Below are 24540 nucleotides of genomic sequence, written 5' to 3' on the forward strand. Positions count from 1 at the left end.
TTGTTTGAAAAAGGGTGTAAAAAAACGCGTGTTCAAAAATAACGCGTTTTGGTCCGATACTTTCGCGCGGGGCTGTACTTCAAATTTAGGAGCAGGATAAGAATAGCACCAGCCAAGTAGATTAATCAAGAAATGTGTACGAAGCACGAGAAGGTTCACCGCATGATTTTCGAGAGTTTTGTTATTAGAAGAGACTATTGTACAAACATGTATGTAGAGCATACGGCTTGATCGCATCATGATGGACTGCAATACTTACAGAGCAGCTTGTTGTAGTCGACTTGGAAGATCACGAGATGGATAGACCGATCAGAACTTTTTTCAATCCGTCAGCCGGAGAGACCCCAGCCACAAGAGTGGAGAAAGTCCCTCAGATAAAAACCAAGAGCGTAAGCTCGGATTGTTTTTGGCGAGAGTCACCATCAGATCTCTCATGGCCCAAAGGTATTCAACAGGGTCTCCGTCATGAAGCTGGATCAACCAAATCCTGTAGGACGAAACATGTCCTTTGAGTCAAAGAAGGTAGTCGTCTCTTGAATAATGAGCAGAAAGGCCGCAGGCAACGGTAGCCTCGAGTGCAATACCAGCATGTCACATAGCATTTTGTTGTACTCATCGATGGAGTCACTTATGAAGGCGATCATCTTCACGGCAGCATCTCACTTCAAACAAAGCATGTCATGCAGATCACAGCTCCAGGCGATACCATGGTCACGATCAAAGCGTCACAGGTCAAGCAAGGCACGTGTATCATCATCGAGCACCTGGCGGTCCGGCTTGCTCACCTGTGCCTTGTTGCTGCTGTTGTTGAGCCATGGCTGCGTACCACATGGCCACGTAGTTGTTGTAGCCTCCATACGCGGCATACGGGTCTTCCGCACCAGCACCGGGTGCAGCAGGCTGTTGAGGACCAGCACCACTCGGAGAATAAGACTGCTGCTGTTGCGCTCGTGAGTATCCACCACCACTATAGGAATCATCGGGTCGGCTGTCTCTGCCCTGGGAGCGGTTTCTGGAGTCCTGATCGAAATGTCAGCATCACCCTCGGCTCAACAGTAAATGCCTGGAGCGTACCACTGCATCAACCTTGTCCATGATAGCTCGCTTGGCCATGTCGATGGCATGTCTTGTCCCTACAAGGCCGATCTCACGTTCGATATCCCGACCTGCTGGCTGCGAGACGTTGATCTTACAGCCTGTAGTATTCTGCATTTCCTTGATGGACTCGCCACCTGCCGCGTGTCAGATAAGAGAAGAATGCGTATTGCACTTGACTGACCTTTGCCGATTATCATGCCCACTGCGTCTCCGGGTACCATTATGCTATCATTGACTTTTTCGGAACTGCTGCCATAAGGATCATCCCTCGGTACCGGACGGCTGGTATCCTGTTTCGCTGCCGCATTTTTGGTGTCACTGTCCACTATCTCCATGATCAGATCTTTCGCTCTTTGTTGTGATTGTTCACTGCCAATCAAATTGACTGGTCGAAGACCATTGATACTCTTGTTCTCACCCACGATATTGACGTGGCAGCCGCTTCGCTCCTGTAGGTCTCTGATGGTCTCTCCGCCTCTTCCGATGATAAGGCCAACGGTCCGATCAGGCACCATGATCTGAGTCCCGTTTTCGCCGTCCTTCTGTGGCGCGATACTCCCGATCTTGCTTTGTCCCCTTGATCGGTCTTGTGCTGCACCTCGATTTCCTGGCCCATTCTCATCAATGATCCGGTAAATCTCTGCTTTTGCGCTGGCTCTGGCAGATCTGCTACCCGAGATGTCGCAATTACGTACGGTGGCACTAGATTCGGGTCCGTCCTTGAACTGCACCCTAGCACCCGTAGTCTGCTCGACCCGCCGTAGGTTTTCTCCTGCACGACCGATTATGAGGCCCACAAGGCTCTTTTCAATGGGAATACGTTCTGTGTCGCCGTCGCTTGCTCCGCGCTCCATCGATGATCGATTGTCTGGCATACCATATGAACGGCCTTGGGAGGGGGAGAAGCTACCGCTGGGTCTTGGAGAAAAGGATCGTTCACGAACATAGCCACGATCAGCACCACCTCGCCTTTCGTCGCGATACGGGTTGTAATTGTCTCTGAAGGTGTCTCTGATAGCACGAGGGGGGCTACGGGAAGGTGAGCGTGAGCGCCCAGTTCGGCGGCGAGGATCATCATTTCTCGAAAGAACTTTGTTGTAAGATATGTGTCAGCTTTCTAGCAGTAAGAGTGAAGAAGAAGAAAACTTATACCTCGGTTGGAATCATAGGAGACTCCTCTTTCGGCGGCGAAACCGCGCGCTTTAGCTATCGCATCGGCAATACTAACTGAACCAGAGCTGACAGGCTTGATAGAACTGAGGTCAACACTTCCTGAGCTTATAGGCTGCGGTAGAGAGTATGGAGATGATGCGACAGGAGGAGTAGAATTTGCGTAAGTGGGAGGATATCCTGAGGCTGGAAGTTGCGACTGTGCTTGATTGGGGGTTCCACCAGGGCGTTGCGCCGCTACACTTCAAAGTCAGACAACACCATGCGGATCAGATCTGTAACTTACCAAGAGCTGCGAGGATGTTGGAGATGTTTTGCTGATCAGCCATATTTCGAGTTTCGATCTGTACTCATGTGGGTGGGATGTGGAGCAGGATGGTCAAGTGATTTCTGAGCAGTTCTTAATCCGGGTCCGACTGCAGTGTCAGACAAATATGCCAAGACCTCAGATGGTGCAAATTTCAGTGCATGCAAAGAGAAAGTTTGGCACTCATCTTTCAAGGCCAGTACTGTACTGTGTGAATTGTGCACTGTCTCTCTCCTTGATCATTGCAATATCGGAGTACCATCTCATGGAGTATTAATCACTGATATGCATCATTGGTCGATACCACCAAAGTAGACTGACAGCAGATGGGTGGCTATTGTATCTGATTGGCTGTGATTCTATCGCCTCCAGGCGGACTAATAGGGCAATTCGGTCACACTATTTGCCGTGCCTCTCCTTTTTCCACAACTTCAGCTTCTCCACCACCTCTCTTGATTATTTCCATATCCAGTTTCTGCTAACGGTTTCGTTCTTTTAGCCGGAAGCAGGATGTTGACACTTATGATCCTGTATATGATGCCCCAATGCCCCAGCCATAGTGTTGTGAGGAGAGGTCCGGAGGCATTGCTGTACCACTGCTGAGGTCTCCATAAGTGCCATCAACCCTCTGCCCCTTGAAAAAAAATGCCCGTTGAAATGTACTTATGTATATTCGACCAGTGTGAGTGTAGGAGGTCTTCATTTTCGTTGGTTCCAATGTGCGGTGTTTGTCCATCAGCTGAGTGGCCAAGCCGATCATCAACACCGCAAGATCCATGATGCGGAGCAGCAGTCTGTGGACATGTAGGAGGCGGGTGGTCATGATCGGCTGAATCACTTCTCGTGTTTTGTTCCGCCTTGTGCTCCTTGTAAACCATACAGTCTTAACACGGTAAATCAATAACTTCACGTTTGGGGCATCTCTTTATTGCACAGTCTTTCTTACGCCGATCAATCTGCACAATCCATCATGGAGATACCCAGGGAAGGAGATGAAAACGAGTTGACCAAGTTGAAGGCGCTCGTATGGATCCAGCAGATTCAAACGGCCTGCCAGCGCGCAGGGGAAGCTTCTGGGGACTGTGAACCAGATCCGGATGAGGCAGAGTCTGTGGAGGCTTCACGTTCTGCTAAAACTGCATAGAAGAATCGGAAGGAGAAGGAGAGAAGAGCTCGCAGGAAGAGAGAGCAGAAGACCGGCAGCACTTCTGATAACGCTGTAGCAGATCCTGCTGAAATGGGCGTCCAAAATCGTGATCAAGGTGTTGAAGAGCGCCTGGACCTCGTCGTCCAGCAGCACGATATTGAGAGCGGCACAGCAAGTGAAGGCGCCCAGGAAGCCACCACGCTGCTCCCATCTGTCCAAGCTGGTGAACACCCATCGATTAGCCAGGCTGCAAACGAACAGAATCGCCCTGCGCAACCACCTGCCGAGCCATACATGCTGGCAACACAACCAATACAGGACGCTCAAATGACTCTACCCTCACCTCCACCTGCTATTAATCCTCAAACTACACCACCCATCACCACCACCTCTGGTGCCCGCAGAACTTCACGTCCTTTGATAGCCCCAGCAATCCCCTTCAACCTTCAATTCTCAAAGAAACCTTCCACCACCATGCAGCACGAAAATCCTGACACACAGAGCTCAGCAACTGAACAAGAAAGTGACAGCACAGTTGCACAGATTGCTGCCTCAACAGCTGAACTCACAATCTCCAAGGCCCAAGCCACGACAGAAGATACTCCAGAAACCGAGGTTACTGATGCTGGTATGGAGTCAAAGAATTCACCAGAAGGTCCTCCTTACGAGACCAAAAGTCCTATCTCTGCTACACATGTTGCTGAGAGCTCAGATTCTTCTGCTCCAGTACCCGCACAAGCTCCAGCAGTAATTACTTCACATACCACCCAAAGCTCAGAAGCTGCTGCTCCAGCGCCTGCCCAAGCTCCAGCAGAAACTACTCCACATACTACCCAAAGCTCAGAAGCTACTACTCCAACACCTACCCCTACCCAAGCTCCAGCAGAGACTACTTCACGTACTACCCAAGGCTCAGAAGCTTCTACTCCAGCGCCTGCCCAAGCTTCAGCCCAACAACGCCTTGTCAAATTCGACACCTATGAATGGCCTTGCCGTAATCAAGAATGCCGCAAGCTGACCAGCCCTTACGACGAATCAACAGTCATCTGTCCCCGCTGCGGTCCGTACTCGTTGATCCGCTATTGCAGCAAGAAATGCCTCTTCGACGACCTCCTCATGCACTGGGGCGTCGAATGCGGTTCATTCACCCTCGCGCAGAAAGCCGACCCCATGACCATCACCAGGCGACAGATCAGCATCCAACCATACATCCCCAGCCTCGACCACATTGACCGCCCCGAACGTTTCCGCCAGTTCGTGCGCCACTCGATCGACACCACCGGCGACTACTTCATCTTCTCCGACTGGGCCGACTGGCGCAACGCCGGCTTCCGCATGCCCTGGCCCGCCGAGCAACACGCCTCGGGCAGCATCCTGGCCATCGTCAACTTCACCCAGACCGGCTCCTCCGTCCCCTCTCGCATGCTCTTCACCCGTCTCCTCCGCATCTGCTTCCTCGTCGGCGGCGCGCGCACCGATATGGCCTATTTCCTCTTCAAGATGATCATCGGCCGATTGACCGAGCTGGGCTTGGCAACCAGCGACATCAAGAACTGCCTCGTCTGGCAATTCAAGCACGAGTTTGCCTATCCGGGTGGCTTTGCCGACTTGCTGATGGACCAGCAGGTGGTCAACTGGCCCTTGGTGGCGGGTCAGGTAGAAGTTTCCTGGTTGGGGGAGTCCATCTCGGGGCCGAGTGGTCCAATAAGGTCTAGGGTGGAGCTCTGTTTCGGGGGTGCTTGCTGCTTTGGGGGGGTGGGGGGTGGAAGGAGAGGCAGCTGTTGTTTTGTTCGTTCTAGCTTTAGGAAAGGAAGTTGCCCATAGGGGCTTTTCAGATCAGGAAATCAGATTGCTTTTACACCAAAAAAAAGGAACTTGTGCAATTTTTCGTCATCGGATTCTGTAGGCTTGAGGAGGCCCCCAATTTCCTAAAGGCTTTGGATTCAGGTTGAATGTCTTTCGGTAAAAGTGAATCCAGATTTCGACTTCTATGACACAAATGAAGAAATGTATATCAACGCGAGAAGGGCACCCGTCTCCCAGAAATCACTACGATATTCTTTTTGCGAGATTACTGAAAACATGATGGCAGATTTCTGACTGATACATGAGATCATCTGCGATGTTGAAAAGCAACCGGATGTGACTAGCGGGAGGGGACTCGGTGGTCGGAAATGATGGGATTATCTTTGCGTTGAGGAAATGTCTGCTTTTCTCCTCGTGATCGGATGCGGTAGATGTGGCGAGGGCACCGTGTCCCCAAGGAGTAGGGTTAGACTGTGAAGATCTGGAATCTTGTAGAGCAGATGTATATCACCATGAGATGCGGGCGCCATTACCTTGAACATGTTAGAGTCAGCTTGTTGGGCTCGTAGATCTCTGGAAGTGTGCCATATAGGTCCCAAAAGGACACCAATCACTTGGAAATAGATCAAGACTGCAGAGACCTGAGTCACTGGGATCTTGGAAAGTAGATGCATAGTGCTGCAGGAAGGACGCCAATAGTTGATGGAAGTGAAACGGGCTTTAGCTTTCTGGCAAGCAATCCTTTTCCACCAGTGGGAAGGCCATCACTGTCCCAAGGCAGTAGAGGCAGAATTGAGATCTGTAGAATCCTGATCTAGGACGTTGAAACCATGGAGAGGAGGTCGAATATCAAAAAGGAAAATAGCCAGACTGATCTTCACAATGTTTTGGGCAAGTAACAATATTCTCGACGACTATTTGTACTCAGGGGAGTTGATGAGATCGAAGACATTTCTTTCAGGGTTACTATTTGTCTTAGCCACAATCATCCTTCTGGTCGAATTTCAGCTAGATGATGCGAATAAAAGCAAGAAAATCTATACGTAGTGAAGAAATCCTCTTCCGTAGTCAGTAATGTGCTCTGCATCTAGCTGCATACGTTGAATGATAAAATCAGACTTCGTCAACAAAGGACCACGCAACAGACACCCACATAAAAAAGCAGACATTAAAGTCCAGACATGGAGAAAACAGGAACGAGAGGCTGGAGCAGGTACAGCCTGACAAGGCTCAGCAGGCAACTGAAACAACTACAACAAGATCTGAGCTGAAAAACAGTACTTGGAAGGCACCGCGCATTATGGACTCAGAGACATCAGATGGCTGAAAAATAGAGTCAGGATGTCTCCACTTGGTTCTCGACCCAGAAATCTCGATCCAGATTCTGCATCTCACCGTTCTGGAGCCTTCCAAAGAGGCAGCATGGTATCATGCAAAGCCTTGCAAGGCGTCAGGCGTGTAATTAGTTGTGTTTTGGATCTGAAAGGCTCCATTGACCAAGATTGCTAAAAGAGCCTTACCGAGCTCCTGTTCGACCTTCGTGTACCTCTAGGGAAATGATGGCTTTGGAGGACTCAGCTAGCAGAACGATGGTCAATCAGGCATTTGATGGAATCGCTCATGAGCTAACAAGGCAAAGCTCGGCACGGATAATCCGCATCGGCCACAGACGTCCACGTTGTCCTGAACCTCCTCATCGCTTTCCCATGAAGTTGGTGGTGTCGCTTCAGAGCAGACATCCTCGTCAACTGAGCCTTCCAGGAGATCATTCACATCATCAGTCAGATGGGGAGCGACGTCCTCATCCACGATCCTCCACTCTTTCAGCACATCATCTTGTCTCCTAAACATCCTTGATATATCCCTACCCTTACTATCCTTGCTGTCTGCCGCTGTCTCCGCCATGTTGGTCACAGCCACATTGACAAGACTCAAGTTCCAACCCGATCGTTCGGGGTGTAATTTCCTAAAGCATGGGATCAATGAGTCTTGGACCAGTCTATCGGCTAGTGCATGAACATTTTCAGTCAGGCTGAAAGCAAACGTTGGCATTGGTAGAGAGCGTGAAACACGGTTAAATGATCTCGAGCGGGTACCATCAGGGTTGACGGCTGGCCGTGGACGGGTCGTAAGTCTGAGCGTCCGAGGATGGGCAAGCCATCTTCTTTTCGATATCCCATGGTCAGTATTCTCCGCATCATCGTCGTCTTCCATTAGGTCCAGATGCATGCGTCTGATCAGACTATTTGATAACAGATTGAGCTTCTTTCTGACTTCGTCCAATGTGTCTAGTCGAGTGTAGCTGTCTTCAATGCTGATTTGGGAGGGTACTTTCTTTGCTTGGCTGACTTCGACGTCATCCACACCCTGTATTAGGCCCCAGATCTTGCCACCGATGCCCCTTTGGGAGCCAGGACCACTTAAGATCTCTTCCAGCATCTCAGGGCCCATTCCAAGAAAGGTCCGTACATCTCGTACAGTCACCTTTTCCTTTGTTCCCCCGTAAACAAGACCCTCGTCGAAGGCTGGCTGACGACCAAGTATCCGAGCTCGAATCTTCTGAGAGAGCTTGAAACCAATGCCGGGAATCCTGCCGATATCATGGCTATCCATGAATGTGGTGACATGTGATTCAGAGCTGGCACTTGCATCATAGGGAGGGACTAATGTGGTTTGACTCTTCGGCTTATGAAGGTTGCCCACCAGCTTCGACAAGATTTTGTTAGTGGAGATACCTACTGTAGCAGTGTATCCCTTTTCGTTCTCGAGTTCATGCCGCAGATATCGTGCCAGGTGAGAGCCAAGCACGAGCCGCTGATATAGCTGAAGATCTTGATCTGACACTGCACCAGCTTCCGGGGGATATGTAGGCCCAAATGGCTCAGATGCATCGTACTGAAAGCCAATTGTTGGGTCGTTTTGATCTAAGCAGAAAAAGGAATGGGACAGATCATTGTGGTTCAAAATGTCTATATTGTAGTTGACCATATCAGTGCAGTCCAGGAAGACCTACAGCCCTACCGTGAGCCAATCAACACTTGAAGGCTCTGGTACCAACTCACTTCGTCGAAACCCAGCCTCTCGGCTTGCCCGCTCCAGATCGATTTACGAAGAAAGCTGTACAATTCCTTTGACGCATTTCGAAACCTTGTGAGATCTTCGCCAAGCACGATTACCACATCCGGACAGACCTTCTTGGCCTCAGTGATGAGTTGCAGTTTGTACAGGCCTCTCCTTCGAGCCTCGTAGTTGCATGTGACGATGATTTGCTTCTGCTGAACGGCCAGGGGTTGGTTCTTCAGCGCAGGATTCTCAGCCTCGAACACCGATGCATAAAAGCAGTCGTAGTCCTAATCATTTGTCAGTCAATATCCGCCTCCATGGCGATGATAGGTCTGCGACAAGTACGCGGGCCTTACAAAGTGGATGATCATTCGGCTATCGTGCCTCTTCAACGATGAAGCTCTGTCCATCGCATCCAATGTTTCACCTTGTTTCGACGCCTTCGTAGCATCAGTACGCATATCATTACGTGTTCAGCGCACATAATCTCGGCAAGATTTGTGCGGCAAATTATGTGGCAAACTGCGGCTGCCGACCTCGGGGCAAAACACCAGCGAGACAGCTGCCACCATCGTTCTTCATACTCCCAAGGGCTGAGAATTAATCCCTTGCATTCTGTGTCATGAAATTATTATCAGGCCTGTGTTGAGATTCATGGAGCCTTAATATAGTCGAGGTTTGCCGTGGCGGAAACTCTAGAAAATTGGGATTGTCCAATCGGCCGTTGGCTGGACTGGAAATAAAGTCTTAATATAGCATGCTGGGAACGCCACACCCCAGCGCTTATCCTACGACAGCCAGAATCCTACCCCAAGTCATGCGCTGCAGCTTGCCAAAGATCCAACAAAAGCAAATCCCCCAGATCGAAGGGACCCCACAGCTGATTCAAGCCGAGAAAGTGATCATCCAGTGCTAATCTGAGGTACGATATCGGCCAAATTCGCGAGGTCAGGGGCAATGCTGCTTAACTCAGCTACGTTTCAACATGCCTGTCCTAAAAGGAATACGTATCTACTTATTCTCTCATCCTTCCCCTTTCGTTGGTGGGTTGATGATGAACAGAGTTCGAGAGCTGTGGACATGTAGTACAGCTACCTGCTAACAGTTGCTACGACACCATCACTACAGCCTCTTCGCTGGTCAGGCTCTGCTAGTGATCTGTGCTTAATCTCCTTCCTATCCGCCGCTTTTCGCGCATACTTATTGTCCGTCATACTTACTCCGGAGTTTGCGTGCTAATCACTCCGACTTTCAATCTGGGGAACGATTCGTACGCTCGCTTTCGTCATCGCTACACCAGATCTATAATTGGCTCAGGACAATGCTGCTGTGAAAAGACTTATCTCGTTTGCCGTTCAGCATGCTCGCCTTGCCGTTGACGCCTAGGAGTCCAGGAGTACTCGATTTTGACTGCGCCCCCACGCGCGCCACTCCCTCACCGAAGGTGGTTGTACCATCGTGTGAGCGGTCTCCATCCCCATCGATCTTCACACCCATGGCCATGACAGCAACGAGATCTCAACCAGCTTCGCAGAAGCGACCCAAGCTGTCGCTCCAGACCTCCTCACTTCCTATTACTTTCGGCAAATCTTCCACCGCTTTGAAGATCACAGCCTCCACACATCCTGTTGCCTCTCCTACGGTGTTGAACACATTCAACAATGCCTACGATCTACCACATCGCTCCTCTCCAGCTACCGCTTCCCCGACAGGTGCAAAACTCGCTCGACCATCCTCTCGCCTCGTCTCCCCGTTCGCGTCGAGCAAAGAAGACCGTCCGTACCAAATCTCACATGGGCTCAAGGGTATCTTGCGCAACGGCCCCATACCTTCTGGGCTCCGAAGATCATCGCTGTGCCCTGCAACCGAGAGTCCACGTACAGCTAGGAGAGCTTTCTTCCCTGCGGCGAGGAAGGTCACCTTTCGCGCTATACTGGAAGAAGAAATAAAGACAAGCACATATACTGCTAAGCACTCAGACCTCTCTTCGGACGAGGAAGATTCGGACTCCGACGTGCAATCTGAGCTCTCTCTATCATCGTCTGATGAGTCAGATGTGGAAGAACTTGCTCAAGTGAATACAGATACAGCTGGTACACAGCTAAGGCGGAAACGAAAAGCAGGGAGTGATCGTCAAGTCCAAGCCGCAGCTATCAGAGATTGCATCGTCGATCCTGCAATGATACAACAGCAAATGCGGCCCAAATTCGAGTGGCGAGGGAAACGCAGAAGGCGCCAATGGAAGTGGACCCTGGAGCCGTTGAAAGGAGTTTTACCGCAGGCAGACACTGGGCTGCAGCTAAAGAAACCAGACCCCTCTCCCACGAAGATGCCGTTGCCACTGTCAGCTGGCCTCGACCGTGATGACACTCTCTTATCACCATCGAATATCGCTCTTGTCCCATCGGCCACCCTTGTGCCTGCGCACGGCAAACCTGTCCCTCCATCATCTACGCAGTCGAGCACACTTTTGCCACACTCTGCGACGGTTCCCTCGTCGACTTCATCGGCCGCAGGCATCTACGCTGAAGAAGATAAAGAAGACATCGCCGCAGACCCTCTGGATAGAAAGAGGCATGAAGATTCTGCTGGTGATATATAGAAATATAAATAGTAAATAATCTATTCATCTATTCATCTATCTATAGTGATCTAAGTTCTATCCACTACCATTCTCCTATGCTCACTACCACCACTACCACCACCATGACCACAGTCCCCCAAATCTTCCCCTTCACTCTTCAATATACCTCCTCAACCCCCTCAACCTCTCCTTCGCCGTCTCCAACACCGCATCCTCCTTACAAACCGCAAACCGCATCCAATCCTCCGCCACCTTCTCCCTCGCCTGGGTATAGAACTCGCTCGGCGGAATCGCCGCAACGCCCAACTCCATGATCAAGAACCAGGCCATGCGAAAATCGCGCGGCCGATGCCTGACATGCTCGGGGAAATCGTAGCCGTCGGGTAGTTTGACCTTGGCCAGGTTGGCGAGCACGAAATAGCCGCCCTCGGGCTGGGAGTAGGGGAGGCGGAGCTCGTCGAAGACGTGGCAGAAACGCGCGACCTTGCCTTCCATCTCGCGCACGGACGAGTCCCAGAAGCGGTGGGCGTCGGCCTGTTCGAAGCCGACGGCGGCGGCTTCCTGGAGCGGGTAGCCGACGCGCCAGCCGGTGCAGTAGAAGTTCTTGCCGGCGCTGCCGACGGTGAGGGTTATCTGGGCGAGTTCGGGCGAGAGGGTGCCGATGCGGGTGAAGGGGACGTAGTAGAGCCGGTCGTAGACTTCGTCGGAGAGGATCAGGATGTCGTGTTTTAGGCAAAGGTCGCCGATGCGGGTGAGTTCGGATTTGGAGAAGACTTTGCCGACCGGATTGTGGGGGGAGTTGAGCACCATCATTTTGGTTTTGGGCGTGATGGCGGCTTCGAGTTCGGTGAAGTCGATGCTCCAGTTGGCGGCGGAGGAGGTGCGTGTCCCGCCGTCTTCTGGGGGGTGGAGAGGGACGTATTTTATGGTGCCGCCGGCCATTTCGATGTTGGAGAGATATTGGTCGAAGAAGGGTTCGAAGATGATGACTTCATCGCCTGGCTCGATGAAGCCCATGAACGCACTGAGCATGCCTGGGTGAGGGTTATTTACTACGTTGGAAGGAGAAGACATGGTCTTGGCGTTCAGGGGAGTAAAGAATTTGATGTCTTTGCTCTATTCGTTGATAGAATGCAAAAGTCTTACCTTCGTTGGCGCCAGTGGTGATCGTGACTTCGCTCTCGGGATCAAGCTTTCTCCCAAAGAAAGGGGAATAGGCATCCGCGATCGCCTTCTTCAATCGTGGGCGTCCCTTGCTACCAGGTCAGTCATGCCGGCAGAAGGGTTTCAATCAAGAAATCTACCTTCGTTGGCGAGTACTGGTTGCATTCGACACGGTCCAGCGCAGACTTTGCAGCATCTAAAACGAACTGAGGAGGATTGTAGCCACTATGGTGTTGCCAGTCAACTCATGCATATAGGCGAAGAACAGGCGGCCTCAATAGGAAGAATGGCCAAAACTGCAAGAACGGCAAAGGGGAGCATACTCACTAAAAGCCTTGACCCATATTTACACTTGAAAAGTGATGATTAGTTGTTGTACAGAGTATTCCTTGCTGTAATAGACTCACATCGGTTGGACTGGCGATGCAGCAGCAGCTTCATTCACGATCGACCTACAAACATCAAAGTCTATCACTTTGATGATTGAATACAATTGCCCACCAGACGTCTTGCTTCTGCCCGGCGACGCGTTTTGCTGGAGCGAATTTTTCCTCCATTCGAGGAGAGGAAGCCATGGTTCTAGTTACGACGAATGGAAATCCAGCACCACGGTGGGTAGTCATACATGGGAGACGTGAGAAGGAGGGACAATGGGGCCGGGCCAGCACATTTGTAGGTTTGCAGAACAATCTCATGGGGACAGATACAGACGAAGCCAGCGCAAATGCCTCAGCGTTTGTTATGGCCCAAGCGGAATCATTGATTACTATTCGTATTGTTCGTGCTCTGCTCCGATGGCGGAACCGAGGGTCTTGCCTCAGTCCTCAGACGGGCTTAGTGACACAGCTAGATGCCATCCTCGAAATGGCTAGTTGTTGACTAAGCAGACATTATCTCATACGTCTAAGGACAAGAACCCATATTTGGACTAGATTGTTATTTTTTAAATAGTGTTAAAGTTAATTATTTATGTCACAACTTATAACTTATTAACGCTTTTATGTATCTACGTAAGATTCTGTGCGAAATAGCTGTGGGTTCTATACAAGAAGGATTGTGCGTAGGATTCAGTGTAAGATAACTACGGATTCCGTGCAGGATTCCGTACGAAAAAGCTATGGACTCCGCGTAGGATTCTGTGCGAAATAGCTGTGGATTCTGCGCAGGATCCTATGTCAAATAACTGTGGGTTCTGCGTAAGATTCCGTGCAAAATAGCTGTGGATTCTGCGTAGGATTCTGTGCGAAATAACTACGGATTCTGCGTAGGATGCTGTGTGACAAAGCTGTGGATTCTGCACAGGATCCTATGTGAAATAGTTGTGGATTCTGTACAAGATGGATTGGCGAAGAATTCGGTGCGAAAAATAAGACTTTAATATTTTAATTGATGAATACATTTTTGCTATATTTTCTCTTTTTCTTTAAAAGTGATTTGGTACATCACTTTTGCTATTATATATGTGAGCAAAGAGCTTGATAAGCTACAAACTACGGTACTGGGCATAAGTATTCGTAGCACAGCATTAGTGTTTGTTCGCCAAAACAGGCGGAGAACCAGACATCTAAGCCTTGAACAGTTAGCGGTACTGGTGTGGCCAATTGATATGAACAATGGCCAAAGAAGCTTCTAGGGATTGATGTGGCGCTGTATCCCAACTAGTTGCTACTAGCGCTGTGCTACGACTACTTATGCCCAGTACCGTAGTAGGTATCCGGAATTTCAGACATTTTTTACCGACAAAATGTGGTCCAAGCGCCATACACACACGGAGGTTTTCCGACCTGCATTCCTGCCTTTTGCTTGACTCTTAGCCATGATCCTGCCAACCATCCTGCTTGAGCATGTTGGTTTGATTTACAGCGCTTCGTCTTCTCAGCATGCGTATACGAGACGGTAGCAGAAAACAAGCCCAAAATATCAGTAAATATCATCGGCGATCATGGCTAGCTTCGCACCCTTTCAAGGCCACCCGCCTAGTCCAGCTAACGAAGCAGAGCGGCTGGTATACGTGCCATTAGACCAGACATACTTATAGGTTGCAAGACCCAGGCAATCTTCGAGTGATGCTTTCCATGTTTCCTCCGTATCAAAATTGCTTCGCCTCGTACCCCTTCTGAGACGTGAATTAAACTCTCGAACATCAATCCGCTCATTCTTTTCGCTTTTCAGAGTACTATTAGTATATCCAGTTGAGGTCGAAGATGGTTTCTGAGAGTACTGGACAAGGCCCTGCTGTGGTTGCAGAGGCTAATCCCGCGTTCTGCGACCAAATTCGAAATATCCCATGGATTGATACAGCATCAGTTGAATATGAGGCGAAGCGAAAGATTTACCAGCGTGACAACGTTGCCACACCCCACGCTATAGCTTGTCCCCGAAATACAGAAGATGTGGCAGCTTTGGTGCGGCACTCGATCGAAGCCAATATACCTATTACTGTTCGATCTGGTGGGCATGACTTGTTTGGCCGCTCCATTGTCGAGTCCGCTCTGTGCATTGACATGCGTGCCATCGACTTTGTAGAGATTGCTCAAGACAAGAAGTCGGCCAGAATCGGGGGTGGTATACGCTTTGAAAAACTCGCCGAAGAGCTAAGTAAAGAGGGTCTTGTATGCCCTTTTGGCACTGTCCCGAGTGTGGGGTTTGTCGGATGGGCAAGTCTCGGAGGATACGGAGCTTTGAGTGGGCAATACGGACTAGGAGTCGATCAGATCATTGGTGCGGAAGTTGTTAATGCAAATGCGGAGATAATCCAGGCGGACGAAGAGATGCTGAAAGGCATCAGGGGTGCTGGTGGTAACTTTGGCATAGTAGCCGGACTTCGGATTAAGGTCTATGAGCTCAAAACTGTACGTCTCAACTGTGATCCTTGACCTCCTATACGAAAAGCGGTCTGCTGACGAATGAGATGAACTATAGCTCCTTGCGGGGCTAATCGTCCTAGATCCCAGTACGAAAGGGGTGGCGGAAACGTTCGCAGACTTTCTCACTGGTCTCCAGTCGCTCATGGCTTCAGGTCAATGCCCAGCCGCGGCCGGACTCGACCCTGCCATAGTCAATCATCCGCAGAGGGGCCAAACAGCTCTCGTCACTTTCGTGTGGTCGTCCCCTGACCACTCTGCAGGAAGGGCTTTCCTTGAAAAGCTGCTTACATTAGCCCCTGTGGCCATGCAGAATGTTGGAGAAACCAGTATGCCTGCCTGGTTGAAGACGCTTGAAGCATTCTGTCCCTATGGCATCTTTGGTGGTGATAGAGGTATCAGTTTTAGAAAATTGACTCCCAAAATGCTGGCAATACTTCGTCGCCATATGGAGAATATGCCCTCGGATCCGGCAACTACTATCGCTATTCATCCACTGAGCCGTACCAGTCCGTCCGCCACGGACCCCAACCTGAAGAGGGGCTCGTGTTTCAATCCAGAGGCACGGCAGGAACATTTCCTTCTAGAGCTCATCGGTTCCACCCTCGAACAAAGTAACTCGCCAAAATCACAGAAATGGATCAAGGACGCGTACAATGAGCTCAAAGGAAGTGGAGATGCCATGGACGGGTCGTACATTGCCCTTACACATCCTGAGGATATGTGCTTGGAAAAGATCTACGGGGCAGCATGGGAGGACTTGTTAGCGTTGAAGAGAAGACTGGATCCCAAGGGGTTTTTCAGGAACGCAGTTCCCAGGATGTAGTTGGCGATCTCGAAGTCACAGAGGATCAGTCGTGCTGGAGTTCAGAACATGTCATGTAGTCAATTGTGCAAACACACCGGCAATTCCATCTTCTGCCCTTCGCCACGTCGTGCAAGAAGTTGATTAACTTTCTCATGCCAGTCACGGCACGGCTAAAACCTGAGTTTTCAGACCACGTCATGGAGTTATGTAGTCTCCTGTGGGGCCCCTGACTCGAAATTGCAGTGCCAGGTTGGAGGTGGAAAAAATTGCTTGGCGAGAACTTGGAGACGGTGGGAGGCGTCTGCATTCGATCCTTGAAGTGTGCAAGCGTAAAATATTATTATGGACTTTATTCGCTAAGCGGCCCCATTGACCAAGAGCAAGACCTGGGCAAGCGTATCGCGCCATGACTGTTGTGAGATCCCTGTGTGAGATTCCTGTACCATGGTCGCTTGTCCCATATGCGGGCAATCTGTCAAGCAAGCTCAGATCAATGCTCACATTGATTCTGACTGCGTCAAGCACGTTGACGTATCTGGACCGGTGCTCAATGGCTCTTCTCAGCCAGAAACGTCAATATCTGGATTTTTCTCGACACCGCTCGCGAAGCGTATCGTATCACAAGAGAACCCTAGGCCCGAGACCAAGCTGACTCCGGATGAAGCCCGATCTGTGCCGGCAAAACGTTCTTTCGTGGATAATCAGCATCCTTTCATCGACATAGGGCAGAATGGCAACACGGAGCCTGAAGGCGCACTTGTTGAGCCAACAGCCAAAAGGTCAAAGACGACAAATGCTTTCCAGAAAGCTGCGCCTCTGGCAGAGCGCATGCGCCCACGTACTCTTAATGATGTCTATGGCCAAGACCTAGTTGGTCCCTCTGGCGTGTTGCGTGGCTTGATCGAGCAGGATAGGGTACCCAGCATGATCTTATGGGGAAATGCAGGGACTGGCAAAACAACTATAGCTCGAGTCATTGCGACCATGGTGGACAGTCGTTTCGTGGAGATCAACAGTACAAGTTCTGGGGTGGCAGAATGCAAAAAGCTCTTCGGCGAGGCAAAAAACGAGCTTGGGCTCACTGGGCGAAAGACAATCATCTTCTGTGATGAGATCCACAGATTCTCCAAGTCACAACAGGACGTCTTCCTAGGACCGGTGGAGAGTGGACAGATAACACTCATTGGAGCTACTACAGAGAATCCTTCATTCAAGATCCAAGATGCTCTGCTTTCGCGTTGTCGCACTTTCACATTGCAGAAGCTTACCGATGGCAGTATTTGCGAGATCCTTAATCGAGCGTTACAAGAGGAGGGCCCCAACTATTGCCCATCAGCTCTTGTGGACGACGAGTTGGTAAAGTACCTCGCAGCTTTTGCAGACGGCGATGCTCGGACTGCGCTCAACCTTCTTGAGCTAGCTATGGAGCTATCGAAACGAAAAGACATGACCCAGGGGGATTTGAAAAAGTCGTTGACCAAGACTTTAGTCTACGACAGAGCAGGAGATCAACACTATGATACCATCTCGGCCTTCCACAAGTCAATCAGGGGTGGCGATCCAGATGCGGCTTTATATTATTTGGCTCGAATGCTGCAATCCGGTGAGGATGCCCTGTATATTGCTCGCCGTTTGGTGGTTGTTGCATCTGAAGACATTGGTCTGGCCGACAACGGTATGCTATCCTTGGCCACAGCAGCCTATACTGCAGCTGAGAAGGTCGGTATGCCAGAAGCACGTATCAACCTTGCTCATGCCACTGTTGCCATGGCACTCTCCAAAAAGAGTACTAGAGCGTACAGGGGCCTTTCCAACGCGACTGCTGCTCTCCGTGAGCCAGGCATCGCGGGCTTGCCAATCCCAGTTCATCTGCGTAATGCTCCCACAAGACTTATGAAAGAGCTGGGCTACGGCAAGGAGTATAAGTACAACCCGGACTATGTCGATGGCAAGGTGGCGCAAGAGTATCTTCCAGAGCAGTTGCGAGGCTGTCACTTTCTTGAAGAAGCTGACCTTGGAAACCAATACGACCCTGATATATCCCAACATTGAAAAATGATACTGCGCTTGCAACAGGAGATCAAAAACACTTTATGTACTTAAGACTTCGTCTTGGCAATGACCTCACACTGCGCAAGCTTTGTCAAGATGTGTCTGACATAAGCAGCTGATACATGATGCCATGATCACCTCGAGCTGAATGCTGCAGAACCAAGCCGATGGCAAGCAAAAACTTGTAAATACACTTCTCACGATTCTTGTCCAAGAGTTCAAAGGACATGGTGCAGGTCAAGTTTGAATGTGAGCTGCTCATACTCGGTGCTGGCTGGACGTCAACCTTTCTCATCCCACTCCTACGAGACGAGAAGGTAGGATATGCCGCCACGTCTACTACTGGCAGATCCAGCACGATCAAGTTCATCTTTGAACCTGACGCCAGCGACTCAACTGCATTCAAAGTCCTCCCGGAGGCACGAACTATTCTCGTCACCTTTCCTCTCCGAGGTACTGGCCAAAGCCAAAAACTTGTAGACTTCTACCATCAAACGCACACATCAAGGCCGCATTACATTCAGCTAGGCTACACTGGGATATGGCGGGGAGACGGTCAGACAGTATGGCTGGATCGCCACTCGCCATACGACACAACGAACGAACGGGCAATGGCGGAGGATGAGCTAATGCAGAATGGAGGATGTGTCTTGAATCTGGCAGGTCTCTGGGGGGGAGAACGATCAGCACAAAGATTCGGGCGGCGAGCCGCATCCACCAAAGAAAAGCTCAAAGGGAAAGGTTCTCTGCATCTGATTCATGGACGAGATGTTGCTCGAGCAATCTATGCGGTTCACAGGGCATGGCCTGGCGCCAGCAGGTGGATTTTAACCGACCGATTTGTCCATGACTGGTGGGCGCTTCTTGCTGAATGGGGTTCTGAGGGGGCTGTCGAAGGCGAAGAAGATGCTACTGGCGAAGCTCTGGTCTGGGTAAGAGAGTTGATGGAAGAGGAGGGCGTCAAGGCCCTTCCCAGGTCGGTTGAGAAAATGGGCAGAGCCTACGACTCAACAGAATTTTGGAACAAGTTCAACTTGAGTCCTGTCAGAGCGAGGCTGTGAATACTGGCTCGTAAGAATCGATCGCCAAACCGTAACGCCATGAAAGGGTCCCGTTGGGTTAGATCCCCCAAGTATATCTCGCATGGATGAAGCACCATTTAATGAACAACCTTACCCGATTCACCTCACAGAAGTTTTGCCTGATCCCAAGCTCATGAAGGCTCAGTCACTTCTACCAACATCTTACCTGACTTCAGCAGTCTACAAACGTCATCATTCACGCTGGAAGTCAGACTTGCACCTTGATGTAGGAGAACGTGCAGCTTGCATTGTTGTTTGACGTTTGTACAAAGACAAGGAACAATCCCTCTCGGGCCACTAGCTCATGGCAATTCATTCACGTTCGATGCAATCTACTTCATGGTTCGAGAGGAGCTATTCCAACAAGCTCATTGTCCTTACCCAGATGGATTCTCTGTGACGAAGCGTCTCATCGTTTGTAGAGCGTCCTACAGTCTCACAACTGTATCCACCTATTAACAAACCTTTTAGACATATTTTCCCAACTACAACTTCTTCTCTCCTGTTCAATCTCGTACTCGGTACTCTGTACCCTCACTTGATATTGGGGCGAAATGGTTGCCTCATGATGATTCGCAGTTAATTCATAGAACCATACATATTACAACCCCGAATGTCACGACGTTGGTTTGAGAGGACAGCGCCCCTCCTACTACATACGCGATCCCGTTCTGCACGGCGCCCATCTAATAGCCGAGAGCTTGCTAAAAGTGTCAATTGTTATACCTCCGTATACTCCGTATGCACAGATCGCTACATGCTGCGAGGGCGTTTGTCTTGACAATCCATTCCGTAGTTGCAGTAGGTTGGTTTCAATAGCCGAATATGACCCCGGATGCTCGATATATACAGCTTTATGGCTTACGATTGACTCGTCCAGAGACTAAAAAGATCTCGCGTATGGTATTAAGCGAACACGGGCTGAGTTGCTATGATTGTCAACTAGCCTGCGATAAATGCGCGGGTCTAATCACATTGAAAGCAAAAAGAGTCAACCGTCTGTCTGCGATTCCACACCGCTGTGTCAGCATCGACTTCTACTACAGACGGGTCTGGTTAGACTCATTCTCAACGCCGAACCCTATACAGCACATACACAAGTGGTGTTAGACCTCTCCACTACGTCGCCATGAAGACCGCTCTCCTTCTCACCTTGGCCTGCATGACATCTGTCATCAACAGCTCTCCTGTCGCCCAAGCCCCGGAACTCGACGGCCGCCAGGTGTGCCGTACCAATGTAGGGGTGGGGTACTGCGTGGCTGCAAGGGAGGTGTGTTCCGGTACAAGATGATACACGTAGGTGGAGCAATAACAGCGCTGCGGAATGGCGACTATGTGGATCTCTTTGCTGACGTCCTTGCTTTCCTCTCTTGGAGCAGTCGGCATTGCGCGGGAATACTAGAGGGTTGCTGCGTCCCTTTGATGGCTGGGTGAGAAAAGCATGGGTTCTCGATATCTAGATGTGGTTTGAAGGAAAGACGGTAGTGTGAGAGAAAAGGGGAATTTTGAAGGCTGCCAGGTGTCTTGTCAATGTTAGCATTGTCGGATGCTGGATCCTGAGCCTGTGATATCGGTGGTGGGATTGCTGCCACCCCTAAAAAGCTTTCGCTTTTCTGCTGTACAGAATGAGGATTAGGGTTATCAGTACTGGAGTATTGCTATCGGCCACCTACCCGAGAAATATCATGCATTTGCAAGGATAGGAAGATGAACTTACATGGGGATGCCCCACTAGACTTGACCTGAATCCAGCAGGGTAGTAGCGATAACAAAGGTCAACTCCACAGTGAATGCATCTTGACCTTTGTTTCCCTCCCCTCATTCTCCGTTATTCCTGCTTCTTAGGGACATAGGAGGCCTGGTCATGGTTTCAAGTTTTGGTGTCTGAGCATCAGCGCAAGAATTTCAGCAGGACCTCATGACATGCACATTCATAGTCCACTGAGTGTCAGAAGAATGCAAAAAGCAGCGGCTGTTGAGACATGAACACAACATCTTTTTCACGATTATTCAGCATTGCTCCACACCTCCATTATGTCTGCAATGAGTGAGTTTGCTGGGTGTCGTACGTGTCCTTGCATGTTTGTGCCGCGAGGCATCCAGCAGGCTGCACTGGATTGGCTGGGAAACAGCAGAGCCAACCTCCTACAGTAAACAGTTTCAGCAACCACCGAATCATCAATGCTGTTTACTGTCCCCTCGCTCTCTGACAGAGGAGCGTTGAAGCGGTCAATCACCTGGCCTTGGATCATCTTCCTCACGTTGACGCCCGTTTGTATGCTCAGTGTTACATGAACATTGATCACTGCAACGGTGGCGGAACTTGAAGGGCCAAATAAATACCAAGCCTCTTTTTGTTGGATGATTACGCATGCGAGGCGCTCGGAGGGCAGCCAAATCCTTCCCCCCACTCGATCCTTCAGAGAGGCGCATAGCCTCTTGATGTCTTACCCTGTCACTTCTTCATTACTCTTCTTTGTTCTTACATCCATTTGTCTTGATACAAGGTCTTTTGTTGAAAGAGGCCCAACAGCATCATCAATTGTTTCATGCGTTGCACTTGCTCAGATTTTCTTGTGAAACCGAAACCTCTGCACCCTCAGCTGCTCTACCCTTTTAGGCGCTCCACGGTCACACATTCAACACCACGATAGAGAATTCATTAAAATACAGATCTGCGTGATCTGTGACCCTCACTTCACTTTTCGGCGCTATGCGCCTTTTCCGATGTCTGGCTTCGCTGGCTGCGAGTACACTCTTTTTTGTTGGGAAAATTGATGGTAAGATCGTGATACCTACTAACCGTTGACATGCTGACACAAATACAGCCCATTCACAATCCAGAAATCCTCTCAATTATCTGTCTTTGATTGAAAACCCTCGAATCCAAACCCCTTCACACAGGGTCCACGCCTTTTCATCTTTCGATCTCACTTTCGACCTTCACCAGAGTTCACAAAGAATAAAGCTTTCATTAGAGCCCAACCATGATATATTAGGAGAAGACTCCCATGTTCAATACTTGGATAAGGATGGTAATGTGCGGCACTCGGAGCCCATTAGTCGGCACGAGCACAAGGTGTTTCAGGGAAAGGCATGGTTACTTGGAAATGATGGGCACTGGGAAAATGTCGGATGGTCGAGGATCATGATCAAAAGGGACGGAGTTCACCCGCTCTTTGAAGGCGCCTTTTCGGTTATTGGTGATCACCATCATATACAACTTCAATCATCCTACATGCGTACCAAGCATGCGCTGGACCCACTGCTGGAAGATTCAGATGATGAGTATATGGCCTGTTTTCGCGACTCTGATGTCGGGCGGCAACCGCAGACCGAGCTCAGACGCAGGGGCAACGATCGCTCCTGCATAGCCGACAAGCTTCCATTCAATTCCGACCCCAATCACCCTGTCTTTCAGACCCCGGTGCTCAAGCGGGATGAGGGCTTTTGGGGCTCTATGCCAGTCACGTCGCTGCTGGGCAAGCGTCAGATTGACAGCTCCATCCCTGGTGGCGGCAACTCAGCTGGAACCAACCTTCGAAGCACCATTGGAAGCGTTGAGGGCTGTCCTTCAACTCGAAGAGTTGCGCTAGTCGGAGTAGCCACCGATTGTTCCTACACAGCATCCTTCAACTCATCGGAGTCTGTACGTGAAAACGTCATCTCACAATTCAACACAGCCTCCGAGCTCTACCAATCGACCTTCAATATCACTCTTGGCCTTCGAAATCTTACTGTCTCAGACGCTGAATGCCCAGGCACACCCCCAGCGGCCGCACCATGGAACATAGGCTGTCCTTCACAGACCACTATCGAAGAACGACTGAACCTGTTCTCTGTATGGAGAGGTCAACGGGGGGATAACAATGCTTACTGGACTTTGCTTTCTGGACCCAACTGCAATACTGGCGCCGAAGTTGGCTTGGCTTGGCTTGGTCAGCTGTGCAATGCCGGAGTAACATCAGGACAGGACTCCACTGGAGCCAATCAGACGGTCACTGGAGCGAATGTGGTAGTGAGGACCAGTCAGGAATGGCAGGTCATCGCCCATGAGTCGGGCCATACCTTTGGAGCAGTGCACGATTGCGATTCGAGTGCATGCGCAAACAGCCAGGTCGTCAACGCTCAGCAGTGCTGTCCAGTGTCTAGCAGTGGCTGTGATGCTGATGGAGCCTTCATCATGGACCCATCTTCCTCTCCTAATGTTGGACAATTCTCCCCTTGCACTGTCGGCAACATCTGCAGCGCGCTTGGCAGGAATTCCGTGAAGAGTGACTGTTTGTCAGACAACCGAGGTGTACAGACTATTAGTGGCAGCCAGTGCGGCAACGGTATTGTCGAGGATGGCGAAGACTGTGATTGCGGAGGTCAGGACGGTTGTGGTGGCAACAACTGCTGCGATCCCACCACTTGCAGGTTTAGGTCTGGGGCTGTCTGCGACGACAGCAATGAAGGATGTTGTCGGAGCTGTCAATTTGCTGCAGCAGGCACTGTCTGTCGTAGTAGTACTGGCAGTTGCGATCCAGAAGAGACCTGTTCTGGGGATGACGGGAACTGCCCAGCGGATGAAACGGCGGAGGATGGTACCGGCTGTGGAAACGGCCTCGAATGTGCAAGTGGTCAATGTACCAGCCGCGATCAGCAATGCAGGACCTTGATGGCGGCGTACTCGGCCAACAACGACACCTATGCATGTAACTCGCGGACCTGCGCAGTCAGCTGTGCATCACCCGAATTCGGACCGAATGTGTGCTACTCGATGCAGCAAAATTTCCTTGACGGAACGCCTTGCTCAGGAGGAGGACGTTGCGATAACGTAAGTTCTTTGTTTTTCCAGTCTCCTGTGACCAAGTACTTACCTTTTGCAGGGCGTGTGTTCCGGCAGCTCGGTTGGAGGGGAGATCACTTCGTGGATCGATGACAACCGAGCACTTGTGATTGGCATCTGTTCCGCCATTGGGGGTCTGATCCTACTTGGACTGCTTGCGTGCTTGTGGAGATGCTGTCGACGTCCTGCAAAGACGAAAACGAGGAAGTCAAGAATTATTGTGCCACCTCATACAGGCGGATGGAATGGTGGCTACCAAACTCCCTATCAGCCGATGAACCAAGGAGGATGGGAAGGAAATTCGGGCTGGCCCCAAGGTCCACCGAGGACAACCAGCGTCAGATACGCTTGATAGAAGCCTCTTGGATCAAGTTTCGTTGTTTTTGATTCAGTCATGCATTGCATGGCGTCCAGCATATATGATGAGGCTATGAATCGGATGCCTTTTTATGGCCTTGGGCGGTGTTATTCTTTTGGTATCCTGCACCGAATCTTGACCGCGCCCAGACAATCCTGTGAGAAGAGACTTGTTAAGACGGCATTCTTCTGGAATTTAATGAATCA

General features: G+C 50.3%; 9 protein-coding genes across 9 annotated transcripts; 6 read left to right on the forward strand and 3 right to left on the reverse strand.

Moving 5' to 3' along the window:
* Positions 1 to 753: 753 nt before the first annotated feature.
* On the reverse strand, positions 754 to 2597 carry EPUS_03420 (uncharacterized protein; the record flags this gene model as incomplete). The annotated part of the gene is made up of 5 exons (XM_007801978.1): positions 754 to 1020; positions 1075 to 1232; positions 1280 to 2188; positions 2251 to 2505; positions 2555 to 2597. The coding sequence occupies 5 exons, from the start codon at positions 2595 to 2597 to the stop codon at positions 754 to 756; spliced, it is 1632 nt and encodes a 543-aa protein (XP_007800169.1).
* A 948-nt stretch (positions 2598 to 3545) lies between these two features.
* On the forward strand, positions 3546 to 5822 carry EPUS_03421 (uncharacterized protein; the record flags this gene model as incomplete). The annotated part of the gene is made up of 3 exons (XM_007801979.1): positions 3546 to 3599; positions 3720 to 5378; positions 5670 to 5822. 3 exons carry the CDS (start codon positions 3546 to 3548, stop codon positions 5820 to 5822), a joined length of 1866 nt encoding a protein of 621 aa, XP_007800170.1.
* A 1299-nt stretch (positions 5823 to 7121) lies between these two features.
* EPUS_03422 (uncharacterized protein) lies at positions 7122 to 9052 on the reverse strand (the record flags this gene model as incomplete). Its single annotated transcript, XM_007801980.1, has 3 exons — positions 7122 to 8537; positions 8591 to 8878; positions 8948 to 9052. The coding sequence occupies 3 exons, from the start codon at positions 9050 to 9052 to the stop codon at positions 7122 to 7124; spliced, it is 1809 nt and encodes a 602-aa protein (XP_007800171.1).
* An 899-nt stretch (positions 9053 to 9951) lies between these two features.
* On the forward strand, positions 9952 to 11193 carry EPUS_03423 (uncharacterized protein; the record flags this gene model as incomplete). Its single annotated transcript, XM_007801981.1, has 1 exon — positions 9952 to 11193. The coding sequence occupies one exon, from the start codon at positions 9952 to 9954 to the stop codon at positions 11191 to 11193; it is 1242 nt and encodes a 413-aa protein (XP_007800172.1).
* A 132-nt stretch (positions 11194 to 11325) lies between these two features.
* Positions 11326 to 12914, reverse strand: EPUS_03424 (uncharacterized protein; the record flags this gene model as incomplete). Its single annotated transcript, XM_007801982.1, has 5 exons — positions 11326 to 12209; positions 12322 to 12427; positions 12480 to 12564; positions 12747 to 12791; positions 12841 to 12914. 5 exons carry the CDS (start codon positions 12912 to 12914, stop codon positions 11326 to 11328), a joined length of 1194 nt encoding a protein of 397 aa, XP_007800173.1.
* Positions 12915 to 14543: 1629 nt separating this feature from the next.
* Positions 14544 to 16029, forward strand: EPUS_03425 (uncharacterized protein; the record flags this gene model as incomplete). Its single annotated transcript, XM_007801983.1, has 2 exons — positions 14544 to 15191; positions 15262 to 16029. The coding sequence occupies 2 exons, from the start codon at positions 14544 to 14546 to the stop codon at positions 16027 to 16029; spliced, it is 1416 nt and encodes a 471-aa protein (XP_007800174.1).
* A 426-nt stretch (positions 16030 to 16455) lies between these two features.
* Positions 16456 to 18063, forward strand: EPUS_03426 (uncharacterized protein; the record flags this gene model as incomplete). Its single annotated transcript, XM_007801984.1, has 1 exon — positions 16456 to 18063. One exon carries the CDS (start codon positions 16456 to 16458, stop codon positions 18061 to 18063), a length of 1608 nt encoding a protein of 535 aa, XP_007800175.1.
* A 227-nt stretch (positions 18064 to 18290) lies between these two features.
* EPUS_03427 (uncharacterized protein) lies at positions 18291 to 19124 on the forward strand (the record flags this gene model as incomplete). Its single annotated transcript, XM_007801985.1, has 1 exon — positions 18291 to 19124. One exon carries the CDS (start codon positions 18291 to 18293, stop codon positions 19122 to 19124), a length of 834 nt encoding a protein of 277 aa, XP_007800176.1.
* Positions 19125 to 21858: 2734 nt separating this feature from the next.
* Positions 21859 to 24328, forward strand: EPUS_03428 (uncharacterized protein; the record flags this gene model as incomplete). The annotated part of the gene is made up of 3 exons (XM_007801986.1): positions 21859 to 21925; positions 21974 to 23964; positions 24017 to 24328. 3 exons carry the CDS (start codon positions 21859 to 21861, stop codon positions 24326 to 24328), a joined length of 2370 nt encoding a protein of 789 aa, XP_007800177.1.
* Positions 24329 to 24540: the final 212 nt, after the last annotated feature.

The sequence above is a fragment of the Endocarpon pusillum genome (assembly GCF_000464535.1).
Source record: "Endocarpon pusillum Z07020 unplaced genomic scaffold scaffold1403, whole genome shotgun sequence".
Classification (NCBI taxonomy): domain Eukaryota; kingdom Fungi; phylum Ascomycota; class Eurotiomycetes; order Verrucariales; family Verrucariaceae; genus Endocarpon; species Endocarpon pusillum.